This window comes from Octodon degus, unplaced genomic scaffold, assembly GCF_000260255.1.
Source record: "Octodon degus isolate 3935 unplaced genomic scaffold, OctDeg1.0 scaffold00091, whole genome shotgun sequence".
NCBI classification, from domain to species: Eukaryota; Metazoa; Chordata; class Mammalia; order Rodentia; family Octodontidae; genus Octodon; species Octodon degus.
In genome coordinates this window covers 3,801,481-3,814,860 of record NW_004524667.1, presented here as the reverse complement: position 1 = coordinate 3,814,860, position 13,380 = coordinate 3,801,481, and the positions used below count along the sequence as shown (strand labels likewise).

The following is a 13,380-nucleotide window of genomic DNA, read 5'->3' as shown; positions in this document are numbered from 1 at the left end:
CACACACACACACACACACACACACACACACTCGGTCTTCTTCTTTCTGAGGACTTAGACTAGCCAAACATGTAATCTATTTCACTCATTTATCTTGTATCTCCTAGATTAGAGTTGAACTCTATGAAATAGCAATTTTTAATCCTTGTCAGGCCTGGGTCCTCTGAGCCTAGAACAATGACTGACACACAGGGAGGGTGCCCTGGCACATTAAGAATCAAAGTATATAGACCCCAGTTTTTTAAAACAATGGCTAGAGAACATAAGTTATTTGGTTGCCTTGACCACAAATGATATAGTTAGGTTCTTCATTTATTAATAAAGTTGGTTTGGAGCATAAACAAAAAACCCATTTTGATGTTATTTAGTGATATGATTCTTTTTATTACAGATTTTTTGGTTGTATAATATTTGTTGAAACATATTATAAATGTCATTAAACACATGTTACATACTAAGGAAAAGTACAGAATGTTACAGAGAGTTGGAGCTTTAAAGTCTGACAGGCTAGAGAAGAAATATCTTGTACCAAAGACATTTAGCACAATGTAGGAAACCTATATGTAATTTTTTTCTTTAAATCTAATTTTTAAGAACGTGTATTCAAATATCCTGACTGACTTTCTAGGTCTCCTAGTAAAATGTTTGCTGATACTTTCACAATACCATTACAGTTGAGTTTGATCCAAATTCTCAACTATAGAAATAAATGTTTATAGTTGAGGAATTATGATGATAATGGCGATTGCCAACTTCATTGGCCTGAGAGATGCCCAAGGGACTGGCAGGCACATTTCTCAAGGGTCCAAGTAGGTCATGGTGGGGAAGAGGGGTGACCTTGGAGACACAGGTGCATCCCAGCCTCTTCCTCTCTGGTGTTCTTTCTCTGTTTTTCCTTGGCCTCCATGAGGTGAATGCCTTTGCTCCAGTGTGCTATTCCACCATTCAGTTTATGCTTTGAACCAGCCCATGTGGGACTGAAGTGCTGAGCGAAAATAAATCTTGTCTATTTTAAATTGTACCTGGCAAGCTTTGGTCACAGTGACAAAAAGCTAACAGGGTGGATTCAAGTATGGACCAAGTTCTCAAGTTTCCTGACAGTCCTAATAACCATGTTTATAAGTTGATTTACTTATAACTGAGTCAACTATATCATCTAAATTTTTAATAATCCTAAATCCAGCCAGTTGTTCTAGTTCACTTATAATCCTAGTGAGACTGAAGCAGGACGATCTTTGCTTCAAATTTCAGGAAATTTAATAAAACCTTGTCTCAAAATAAATTTTTAAAAAGGCTGAGAGTATGGCTCAATGGTGGAGCACATAAGTTCAATTTCCAGTATTATATAAAAAACCCTTAAACCACAAAGGATATTTGCTACCCTCAGAAAACTTCACCATCCAAAGATGATCCAAATTAATACAAGAGAAAAATCAATTTCTCATACTATAAGTGAAAGTCAGGTTAGGCTCAGCTATCCACACAGGGCCTCCATTTGGCCCCCAACATCATACAGATGGCTACTTGACCTAGTTAGAAATTGAGTAAAATGTTTCTATCTATATAATATGGCCAATTCATCAAACTTCATTCTATAACTACCACAATGCCATTTACATTTCCTCACCTATCCTCTCAAAAGAAGAAATCTCAGCAAAAGAAATATGAGAATAAGCTGGGGAGATAGCTTGTTGGTCTAAGTGCCTGCCTGGCAAGAACAAGAACTCTGGTTTGATCCCCTGTACTACACACCGTGCCAGCCCTAGAAACCCAGACATAGAATGCAGACTGCCCAAACCAGGTGTGGTGGCACACACCTATAATCCCAGCCCTGGGGAGGCTGAAAACATGAGGATCACTGTAAGTCTGAGCTGCATAGCAAGACCCTGTAGCATATTAGAAATACATAAATAAATAAAAGATATTTTTTTAAAAAAAGAAATTGAGAATAATAACTTTTAAATTACATTCAACAGATTACAAAACAACCTATGACATATTCATTCAATGCAAATCAATACACACATGTTGAAGAGTACAACAGGGCATGGTGGTGTACACCTGGAATTCCCAAATTCCCCTCTTCTGCACAGCAAGACCACATCTCCATGTGGTCTACATAAAATGTCTGGCTCTCACCCCAATAGATGCTGATTTAATTTGTCCTAGGGGATGAGGAGGCCACAAAATAGAAAGAACAAGGTCTCTGAATACTGATGCGGCTGAGCTTTGTCAGAAGGAGTAATTCCCTGGAACACCAGTGGGCAAGAGCACAAAAAAATTAAATAACCAGGACTTTAAAAGAGGATGTGAAAACAGGCCATGTTGATTACACAGGGCTTTCTATTCACAATAGTCCTCCAATGCGGTGAGCACAGCCTAACAAATATCCTTACGAAATCACATAATGAACATAAAATGTAGAGCCTTTTAAAAAAAGAATAATTAAGTTCAGGTAAAAAAAAATGAAACTCTTTTTTCCTGAAGGTAAATCTAAAGTGTAGGGAGGAGAGTATAGTTTTGGCATAATCCACGGAAATCATGACAGAGCTAGAGAAGATTCATTAAAGAAAAGGTAATAGTATTAAAGAGTATTTAATTTGACAAGACAAAGGAGGAAAAATATTAAATTTTTCCAATTCATTCAGGAATTGCACAAGTTCATGAAAACTTGGACTCACAATATGATGATTTTAGGGCAGAGTTAAATAAACACTGGTTTCACTTGTTGGCCTACTTTTAACAGAACATAGATGAGACTGTTTTATTAAGGAAGAGTCTTCTCCTATTTTCTTGCCCTTCTGTGGTCAACATGTAATTTTCATGGTACAGTCCAAAGCGAGTACCCATCACCTGCCATTATATCTTCTGACAAAAGATGAAGAGAAGAGGGGATAACAGAAGAAAGGAAGGCGAAGGGAGAAAAAAGAGGGAGGAGAAAGGAAGAAGGAAAGAAAAAGGAAGCAAAAGAGGGAGGAAGAAAGGGAGGGATGGAAGGGCATACTTTTCATTACTAAAGGTACACTTTAAAGACACTAACCATGGGCTGGGGAGACAGCTCTGCAACCTAAGCGCTGACCTGGCAAGCCTGAGGTCCCTAGTGGGATCCTTGGTACTGCATGATGGGCCGGCCCCAAAACTGGGCACATCACTGAAATCTCAGCAATGGGGAGGCTAAAACAGGAGGATCACTATGAGTCCTAACTGTGCAGTGAGAATCTATATCAAAAATAAATAAATATTTTTTAAAGACACTACACAGCTTACTTCTGCTCATACCCTCTAGCCAACGCCTACACCTATGTTCATACTCCTCCACAAGAAAATCTGGGAAATGAAAGGTACTCTTAAGCTGCACAACCATGTATACAGCTAAAACTTTTATTATTACAGGAAAGACTAATAAAATAAGTTCTTTATACATTATGTTTAATCATATGGTAAAGCTAGAAGACAGCAAAATTATTCAAGGAATCAAGTTTGAAATCAGTTATACTACCTCAAATGGCTTCAAAGTCATAAGTTCAATTCATCAATTTTCTTCTAACTACAGTTGCTGAAATCTTGTATCAAAAGCAATAGGGAAATTAAGGAAAAAGGAACTACATTTTCCTTTGAGTGTCAGGATTCAAATGATTATGTTCAACACAATGAGAAAAGGGACCCAAGTATAATTTTTAGCAATAAACATCCCCAAAGGGATATCTTTTCTGTAATTATAATTTCTCAAAGTAACTATAATGCTATAAATCAAATAATCAAATCATCTTAATTTTATATAGCAAATGCAATCTTAGAAAATTAAAATGTAAGTACTTTAAACTTTAAAATCTTACAATACAGAATACTAAAAATCTGCCTATGAAAATAAAGTATCATTAACAAGGTATGAGAAATAATGCAAAGAAAAAGTAATTTTTAGGTCATATCAATGTACTCAAAGCAGACTCAACAGGACTTGGGGGGTAGCTCAGTGGTCTAAGTGCCTGACTGACAAGCACAAGAACCCAGGTTTAAGCCCAGTACTATATGCTGCACCAGCCCCAAAACCCCAGGCACACCATGCTGGCCCCAAAATTGGCCGTGGTGGTACACATGCTCGCAATCCCAGAGGTGGAGAGAGGAGGATCACTACAAGTTTAAGCTATGTAGTGAGACCCTGTACCAAATAATTAAATAAATCAGTCTTTTTTTTAAAAAAAGACTCAACAATTTTTTGGTATTAATACCAAGTATACAGTAAAAGAACACTCAAAAAAATTGTAAAATGACAAGTTCTTAAAAAATTTAATCACATCAAAATATTAAATACATGGTTCTTTTTTTAAGTGCATACAACAGTTGATGCATGCAATAAATGTAAAATGACAGTTCCATGCAATTTATACTGTTGTTCAAATAACCATAATCATTTCAAAAATTTGAACCTAGTCAAAATACCTGCAATGAATCAGAAGAGTTTGGTTCTCTGTTTTGACTTCTAAATGTATATATTGCATTTCAGAAAGTCACATTTTAAAAGAATGATTTTACAAAGATCGTCATGTGTCAGATCTCAGCTGTCCAAGTTCAATTCACTTTTCTATGCCTTGAAATCATACCTTCCAAATCTTTAGGAAATCTGACTGTCAGCAAGAACAAACAATAAAACACCAGACCGAAAACCACAGTTGAACATCCCTGCGAAATAAAGGCCAGCAGGTAGGAGCTTTCCACTTTCCTCTCCCCTCCGCTGCTTCTTCCTAAAGCAGCCTTTGACCACACAGGTGCATCCCTTCCTTCTTCCCTGGCTCCAAGTCCAAGCTGTCCGTGTCACTCCCCGGGCCCTGCTGGCTACCTCAGAACCTTCATCCATTAAAGCCTCTTTATCCTCGTAGGCTTGCAAGGGAAAGGGGTTAGGAACAAGCTAGATGATTACTCGGCAGATCTGAGCAAACGCAGGCTCAGCCTCTGAGGTCAAAGGAGAGCAGATGAACTTGGAGTCTGAGGAACAGAAAAGGGAAAAAGTGTTTATTACCTGTGGGGAATTTACCTCCAGAAGCTGACTTGAATTTCAGGACAGCCCTGTGAAGTACTACTAGGTGTGCTTTCCAGACATGAAAGGGAGGTGTAACAAGGCTATGTAGTTCATCCAAAGTAACACAGTTTGTACCTTTCAGTGCCAGGATTTGAAACCAGGTGATTAGATCCCCGTAACTCATCCTCTGAAACACGCGTGTCACTCTACTGTCACACTGCGAAGCCTATACCCTAGTAAGAATTCATAAAGAGGAACACAGGCCGCCAAGATGGTGCTAAATGCTGCAGACTGTGTCTGCGCTGCCTAACGTAACACAGGAGGCAGCTTGCCTGTTTTCAGCCTATGCAATATTTTGTTGTGTGTTCAATGGCAGGATGGCAAATCCCTATCATCGTCCAGTGGCACAGAGGCCCTCACATGGCTTACCTGAGGATGCCATTTGCCGTCCACCACGCCCTCTCACAGTTGCTTTAGTTCCATTTTTATTGCCTCCTTTTCTTTGGCTGTGCTCATCTTCCTTAAGTCTTCCCATGCAATTACTAAGCATTTCTTTCCTTTTGTCCCTCTCCCCACCCCCACTCCTCCTAAAGTCTTTCTGTTGGTCTCCTTAGCTTGCATTATGTCACAAGTCATTATTATAGTCCAGCCTCTGCTCACACACACTACTAAGACTAAAACCTCAAAAGTGTTTTAATTACCAAATCTAGAAACCTCTTCAGTCTTCATGCTACCTACTTCTCTAATGTTCTGACCTTTACAGAGACTTCTTTTGGAAACTAGATCCTTCCTTGGCTTCCCAGATTCCACTTGCTTCTGGGATTTCAATCTTTAAAAGCTGTAAGACTAAACACACATCTCGCTAAGTATAGAGTGGTCTCTAGCCACATAACTGATACTCCAAAAACCAGAATCAAGGAAGAACCCTATTAGTTCATGGTGTATTCATCACAATAGAGAGGCAATTCATTCTAAAACCAGCTTCCTGACGCCATCCTTCTTGTACACAATATGGGGACCAGTGACAAACAAGCAACCCAGCCAAAGCCAGCCAGGAGTGCTCAGCCAGGCATAGCAAAGGAGAGTGACCCAAAGCTTAAGAGGAAAACAGGCCAGGCTTGCAGACTCTGAGAGCAGGATCACTTTGGTAGGAGCAGAAGCCCATCCTGCAGGGGCTACACTGAGTTTATGTTTCTTGTAGTTTTCATAATTCCTGACACTTAATCTCACTTAGTAAACAGTGAGGATTTCAAGGTAATATCCTGTCCCAGACAGAGAGGAACAGGGAGAAGGTTTCTCTGAATGCTGTGGGGCCCACTGAAGACTATCTGTGGTGAGGCCAGAGAGATGGAGCAAGCAGTGAGCCAGGACAAGGATTTTTTTTTTTTTTGTACCATGGATCAAACTCAGGACCTCATGTTTGCCAAGCAGGCACTTCTGCCACTGAGCTATCTCCCCAGCCCTCAGAGCAAGGATCTTAAGGTAGAACTCAGACACATAGATTCAGCAAATCTTGGCCCGACTATTCCAATGCCAACCTTAGAAGCCTGAGACTTTCTTATGAATGAAAGCAAGTATTCCTTCACAACTGACTTCCCACTCCCTAGAGTCAAAGGCAGAATTCTCTGGCATGGAACTTTTCTCAAATTGGACTACATTTACATCATCTCCTACCTACCAATACTCCAAAAACACACAGGATTGTTAACTTCCAGTCATGAAGAATATGTTGGCGCCTCAAACTGGCAAGCTCTACCACTTCACGCACTGCTTTTGGGGAAATAACCAGTTCTCCTCCCCATCTGCCATATTCCTCCTGCTCCCTTCTTCAACCCTGTGATTAAGTCTCTCAAAACTCCCCTTACTCCCAGATTGAGAGGGCCCCTTAATGCCTCCACACCACTTGGCTTTCAACACATGTGCAATCTCCCACATGGCCTTGTGCTCATCTATATACTCTGCTTGTTCCTTCAGTACATTATGAGCTCATTATGGACAAGACTGTCTAGTTTCAAGTCTCTGTTGCCTAACATAAGGTGTTTGTCTGCTCAGCCTGCCCTAAGAACATGCCACAGCACAGAGGGTTAAATAGAATTAACTTCCTCAGAGTTATGAAGACTGGAAGTTAAAGATCATCAGGTCAGTAGCTTTCTCCTGAGACCTCCCTCCACAACTTGCAAATGACTACCTTCTATGTCCTTCGTGGCCTTGCCTCTGTGGGCGTTCATCCCTGATATCTCTGTGGACTCAAGCCTCCTCTTCTTTTAAAGATACCAGTCTATCCACATATTCTGTCCCACTCTGAAGGACTGGAGGTTTAGGCCTTCGACTTATGAATTCATAGGATATGGTAGGGGATTCAGTCAGTAACACAAGCTTTAGCACAATGCTGAGTAGCCCAAGTCTTAAACACAATGCATCGAATCAATTCATCTTTGCCTGAAAAGGTCTTGACTGAAAGGCTGTTTTCAGATTCATTCAAACTCTGCTTTGTTTGCACTGGCTTTGTTTGCCTGTTTGTTTATTTTCATGAACACCTGCTATTTACAAAGCACTATGTTCAAGCCAAGAAAAGTGCACACAGGAAGTCAATGCACAATCTCTGTTCCCTGGGAATTTACCATCTAGGTAGATTGTTTTTTCTAACTACTTTTGTAAAAACACAAATCTGAGGAAGACAAGACGAGGCAGGGAGAAGCTGTACTAAGCAGACCACAGCTATAAAGTTCAGCTCACCACTTAGGGTCTGTAGGAGCTCCAGGGATGAGCATTTAAAGCACCCCGTAATACAATCACATTAAACCAACAGAATTAGAATGAACCTGTAGATCCTTGACTTAAGGCTTCATAATAACTATGGTGGTCACTATACACAAAGTTTTCTAACTGTCTTAAAAGTCAACAGAGTATTCTAAGAATACCAGGAAAAAGACTACATGGCATGGGAAATAAGAGGCTCAGCATCAGTCATAACTGTAGACTGAAGAATATAACAGAAATTAAATATCATCATCATATATCTGATGATGCCCAATATCCCTAGTTCCTTGTAACATCAGAGGAAATACAAGCAGCTATTTACAGGGCCCTATTATGAGCCAGGAACTAAGAAGAGACCAGAATATATGATTTCATTCTCATAGGAATCGTGAGAAAGACTATTATTTCCCCTTTTATAGATAAGGAAAAGGGGGCTTGAGAAGTTTAGAAGTATCTTAAGTTACCCAGTGAACTAGAGATAGTATTCAAATTCTAGAGTATCTGAGATTAGAGCCCAGAGAGACAACAAATTTCAGAATCTTTTATGAAAAAGCACTTTGCTCAAAATGTTTGTCTTAATGTACTGTTGATGTGGAATAACTATGCTTGCTGGGGTGCCAGGAACAATCCCAGTTTCCATCTGTTTCCCAGTGTAATTAGTGATAGCATTCCCTTCTCTGTCACAAGTGTCCCAGTTTAGTCAGTGAACTATATGGTCATCCTGTCTCACTGCCACTGGCCCACGTGAAATTTGTCTACCCAATTTCCCAGGCACAGTGAAAAACAAAAACGTGAGACCCCCCACCCCATTCAGAAAAAGAATGGAAAAAGCCCTAAAAATACAACATTTTGTTCTTTCATTTAACCACTGTCTTACTGCCCAATTGTCCCATCTGACTTCACAAGCAAAACACCATTTGAAAGATAAAATCAGTAAGAATTTCAAGATAGCAGCAGCGGAGTACTAAGCCAGCCAGCCCTTCGGAGCACATGCACTCATGTCACTGCACAGCACACACTCCCATGAAGGGCTCTGGGTCTACGCTGTTACATCCACGCAAATGGGTCTGTGATCTTGTGCTCTGTCTGGACTGAAAACAGAACACAGGCTGCAACCTACTATAGTCAACTTTAGATTTGAATAGTGGATATTAGGTTCATAAAATCATTTCCTTAGAAAAAAAAGTTTTATAGTACTTCTAATGAAGCACAAAATTTCATTTCCCAAGCAAAACAAGAACATAAATTCAAGCAAATTAGGTCACTCTCTAGCATTTTACCCATGACCTAAAAACAATTCATCTAAATAATTTAACCTAGCAATGATCTCAAGTGAAAATTCTGAATACATGAAATACATTAGATTACAAATGCACTACAAAGTCCTTACTACCTCAATGCCTGATTAAAATCTTAATTTTAAACTTTTGTTGGATAAATTCATATGTGCAGGAGAAAGTCTTAAGACATGAACAAATGGATATAAAAGGAAATGTGAATTTTAAGGATGACTGAGGAGCTGTCCTTAAAAATGAGGTAATAGAATAAAGGTAGGTCAACTAATTCATGCAGTAAGCAGGCACTAATTATCTACAATGTTACAACCACTGTACAAAATTCTGGGGAGGCACAGGCAAGTACACTGGTGTTCAAGGAGCTTGGGGTCTGGTAGAACGAAACAGAGAAACAAATAAGTACATCAACTACTTCCTCTTGTGCAAGAAGTAAATATGAAATATATGGGTACAAACCAGGGAATGCTTGGGAGAATGAGATAGAAGGCCCAACCCCTCAACTGAAGGACAAAGGCAGAGATCTGAAAAGCATGGTACACCATTTGAAAAGCCACTCTAAATGATGACAGCCACCTTAAAGCATAGACCTGAGCTCAAGCAGTCAGTATGTAGCCAGGTGGTAACTAGAAAAAAAGATGACTAAAGAATACTATAAGAGCCAGGCATGATGGCACATGCCTATAGTCCCAGTACTTGGGAGGCTGAAGCAGGATTGCTGTGAGTTTCAGGTCAGCCTGGGCTACATAAGTGAGTTCAAGGCCAGCCTGAACTACATAGTGAGGAAAGAAAAAAAATCCAAGAATAGCATGGTATAGAGAAAAACAGCAATGCTAATGGACCGACTGGTGTTTGCAAGAAGGTACTCTTTCCTTAAAAGTCAGAATTGAGGGAGAGGACCAAAAAAAAAAATGAGTAAGAAATCTTTCCTTCCTTTTTTTAAATCAAAGCAAGTATCATTTTGCTTGCTTATTTGTGGGCCTATAAGTAAAAATACATTCTTGATAGAGCCAAGAATATGTTTTCTACCTGTTCTTTCTCTTTCTATAGTCACCCTTCATCAAGAGCAACACTTAAAGCAATGACAGAAATTGAAAACAATGACTAATCTAACATTTAAATTTGACTTAAGTATACATATCAATTTATTGCCAACAAATTTACCATTCAGTGTATTTATTACTATAGCTGACTTTTTAAAAATATCTTTTATTGATCATTCCCTTAGGTTCTAGGCAGGGAAATTAGCAGGTCAAGGGGCAGGAATGCTTTTGAGGCTCTTGGTGCATATTAGCAGAGTCTACTATGTAAACTTCAACTACAGGCCACCAAATAAAATTCTGAAGGGACTGCTTCTCTAAATAATTCCCAAAGGAAAAAAAATCCAATAATGGGTTATAAACTTTAGACTTTCAGAGGTTTTTGACCAAAAAGAAATCAGAATAAATCTCTGTCTACAGGCCATTCAGGCTAACTTGTATGTATAAGCAAATACAACCACCAATAAAGAACAAAGGAAAAGTGGAAGAGCTCATAGTTTTTGAGTAAGAAAGCAAGAACAAAATCATAAGATGATATTCTTCTTGTAAAAAGAAAAATACGGTTTATTTTATTTTTTATATCGCCCATATATTCATCCCTCACTCTATACAGTAAAGAGTACTTTTCAATTGTTATATTCAGATGTTCAGCAAATTAGTTGTTAGAGGGTGTGTAGATTAGGAGTGTTCTGTTTCAGCAATGTAGCATTTCGCACTGTATTTTTTTCATCTATTTTCAAAAAGCAGCAACTCTTTAACATATTACTCAGCTTTTCAAAAGTCAAGGGACTTTATCAACCACAGAGTTTCATGATAACTACATTTGAAGCTATTAAAAATTAAAAGTCCTTTAAAACATGTTCTTTTTAGCCCAGTACGGTGATGCCCGCCTGTAGTCCCAGCAGTTTGGGAGACTGAGGCAAGAGGATCACAAGCGCAAGAACAGACTGGGCCATTTAGGTAGAATGGGTCTCAAAATTAATAATTAATTAAAAGGCCTGAGGATAAAGCCCATTGCGAAGGCTCTGTATTCCATCCCCAGAGACAAGTAAGATGTACTCCCATAAATCAAGCAAGCAAGCTCTCTTCACAGTCGCTGCTGCCTGCACGTATTCCATTGATTCTCTGTATCACCAGTTCCCAGGGTAGTCTCAAATACTTGCACCTCTGTAAAGGACGTGGCCCTCAGGAGCTCAAGTACACTAGAGTAGACAAGCTCTGCATTTCTGGGCAACGTTCAGAACCCCCGAGACATTGCTTTTTTCTTCTGGACACAGCCAAGAATGAATTTCCTCCGAAACCCTGACTGTCAACAGAAACTTTTCAGATTTCACATAACTGAGCAGGAAGTTTGGCATTTGAAACATTTCCCTCCAGACCAGAGGAGCACGGCGCTGAAAGCGGAGGGTTAGAGGGTCTGAGCAAGACTGCTCCTGGTTGTTAAGTGGTGCTTTCCCAGGCATCTGGGTAGCCAGAAGCCAGTTCTCAACTTCTTTGTCTTTTCAGCGGTGAAGAGGGAAAATGCCAGGGTGGGAGTGATGTCTCAAGTTACTTCCACTCTGTTTTGCCCCTGCTTCCCTGAAGTGAATGAAATGTTTTCAAGGCCAGCTTCTGTAGAGTCCAGCTGAAACCTGGACACGAGATTCATGCCCAGGTCTGCGGATCCCGCTGTGGTTAGGTGCGCATTCATGCACCACACTCGTGGGTTCCGCTCAGGCTGGGGTCCCCAGCGAGAGCAGAGGGCAGAGTCACACCGGGAGGAAGGAGACTAGGGGCCAGGGCGGACCGGCGACATGTGGCTTTAATACCTACAGCTGCTGGAGAGCACGACCCCTGCTCCTTCCGTACACCCCTCCCACCCGTGTTTCAAAGACGATTCTGATACAGGGATGTTGCAGCCCCGTCATCTGAGCAGAACTTCAGCTCCACTCGATTCAACAGTTCTGTTTAACTCTATAGACCCGAATGTAGCGGGCTGGGTCCTTGTTCAGGACACCAAAGCTTTAAAACAAAATATCCAGGCGAGGGTGAGAAGCAACTGGCCACGCTGGAGAGGAGGGCGCAAAACGAGGGCAGACGGGGCGGTTGGGATCCCGGACGGGACGCTCCCCCTCCGCCTAACTTTCCGGGCTCCGGACGCTCCGCGGCCCCAAATCTCTCCGCGCGCCCAGCGTCCCGGCAAAGCCGGCGCCGCCGCCTCCAGCCCCGCGCCCGGGGCCGGCCAGCCGCCCGCGCACGCCCCGCACAGCCCGGCACACCCCGCGCAGCGCGCGCCGCCGGCCTCACCGACACCAGGAACTCCAGCGTGCCCACGTAGTCGCGCTCGGTCTTCTGCAGCTCGCTGAGCACGCACACGCGCAGGCGGAGCTGCTTCTCCGCGTCCCGGGCGCCCTCGGCGCGGCCGTCCTCGCTCATGGTGGGCGCGGACTGAGCGCTGTCCCGGCGCCTCTGCTGCCCGCGCGGTCCCTGCGGCGCGAAGGGCGAGCGGCCGCCTCCGAAAGTCCTAGGAGGGACGGGGGACTTTACATGCTGGGCAGAGGCGGCGCGGGCGCGGGAGAGGAGGGCGCGGGGGCTGCGACGCGGCGCGGGAGGCTCCCGGGAGAGTCGGCGCGGCCTCTGCCCGCGGGCCAAGCCCCGCCGCGCCGGCCTCACGCGGCCTAAGCCCGAGGGGAAGCGGCCCCCGCTGCCACCGCGGTAACTTGGACATTAATCAAATGCTTTCTGTCCATGTGACTCCGACCCTTTACCCTTCGCCAAATCTCAGGAAAAAGGAAACACAACCCTGGGAAGTGTATCGTGCCAGCTAACCAAACACACGCGCGCGCGCACACACACACACGCACACACACACACACAAATTTGCCCTCGAGATGGAACTAATTGGAGGTTCCCAAACCCAGATGACGGGCACTTCAAGACAGCTCCAGAATTGCTCCTGAGACTCCCGCCTATTGTTTAGCTTTAATGTGTTTTGCACAAATCCTGAAAGGGAAGAAACAAGTCCCCACGGTTACATAACTGAATGGGAACAAAAACAACCACAGTATTGACCCTCCTGTCTTTGAAAAGAAGCACATTGATTTTTTTTTTTTTTTTAATTCAGGCACAAAACAGGTTTGCTTTCAAACCCCTCACCCCCCCCCCAACCGGGACTATTTCATAAGACAGACACCCTCCTGTCTGCTCTTCGAAAGTCAATTAGCATAATAAATGAGAGTACAATAAGAAAGTGACAGCCCCAGTCTATACAATAAACTCCAGAAACAATAAC

General features: G+C 42.1%; 1 protein-coding gene across 1 annotated transcript in view; it reads right to left on the bottom strand.

Annotated features, from left to right (window-relative positions):
- Prex2 (phosphatidylinositol-3,4,5-trisphosphate dependent Rac exchange factor 2) overlaps window positions 1–13,051 on the bottom strand; it is a 303,532-nt gene extending 290,481 nt beyond the window's left edge. Inside the window, exons 1-2 of the mRNA XM_004637531.2 lie at window positions 13,006–13,051; window positions 12,396–12,612 (exon numbers count right to left, since the gene is read on the bottom strand). Of these exons, the coding sequence (XP_004637588.1) occupies window positions 12,396–12,524 (129 nt within the window). The 5' untranslated portion in view covers window positions 12,525–12,612; window positions 13,006–13,051. The remainder of the gene's footprint in view (window positions 1–12,395; window positions 12,613–13,005) is intronic.
- Window positions 13,052–13,380: the final 329 nt, after the last annotated feature.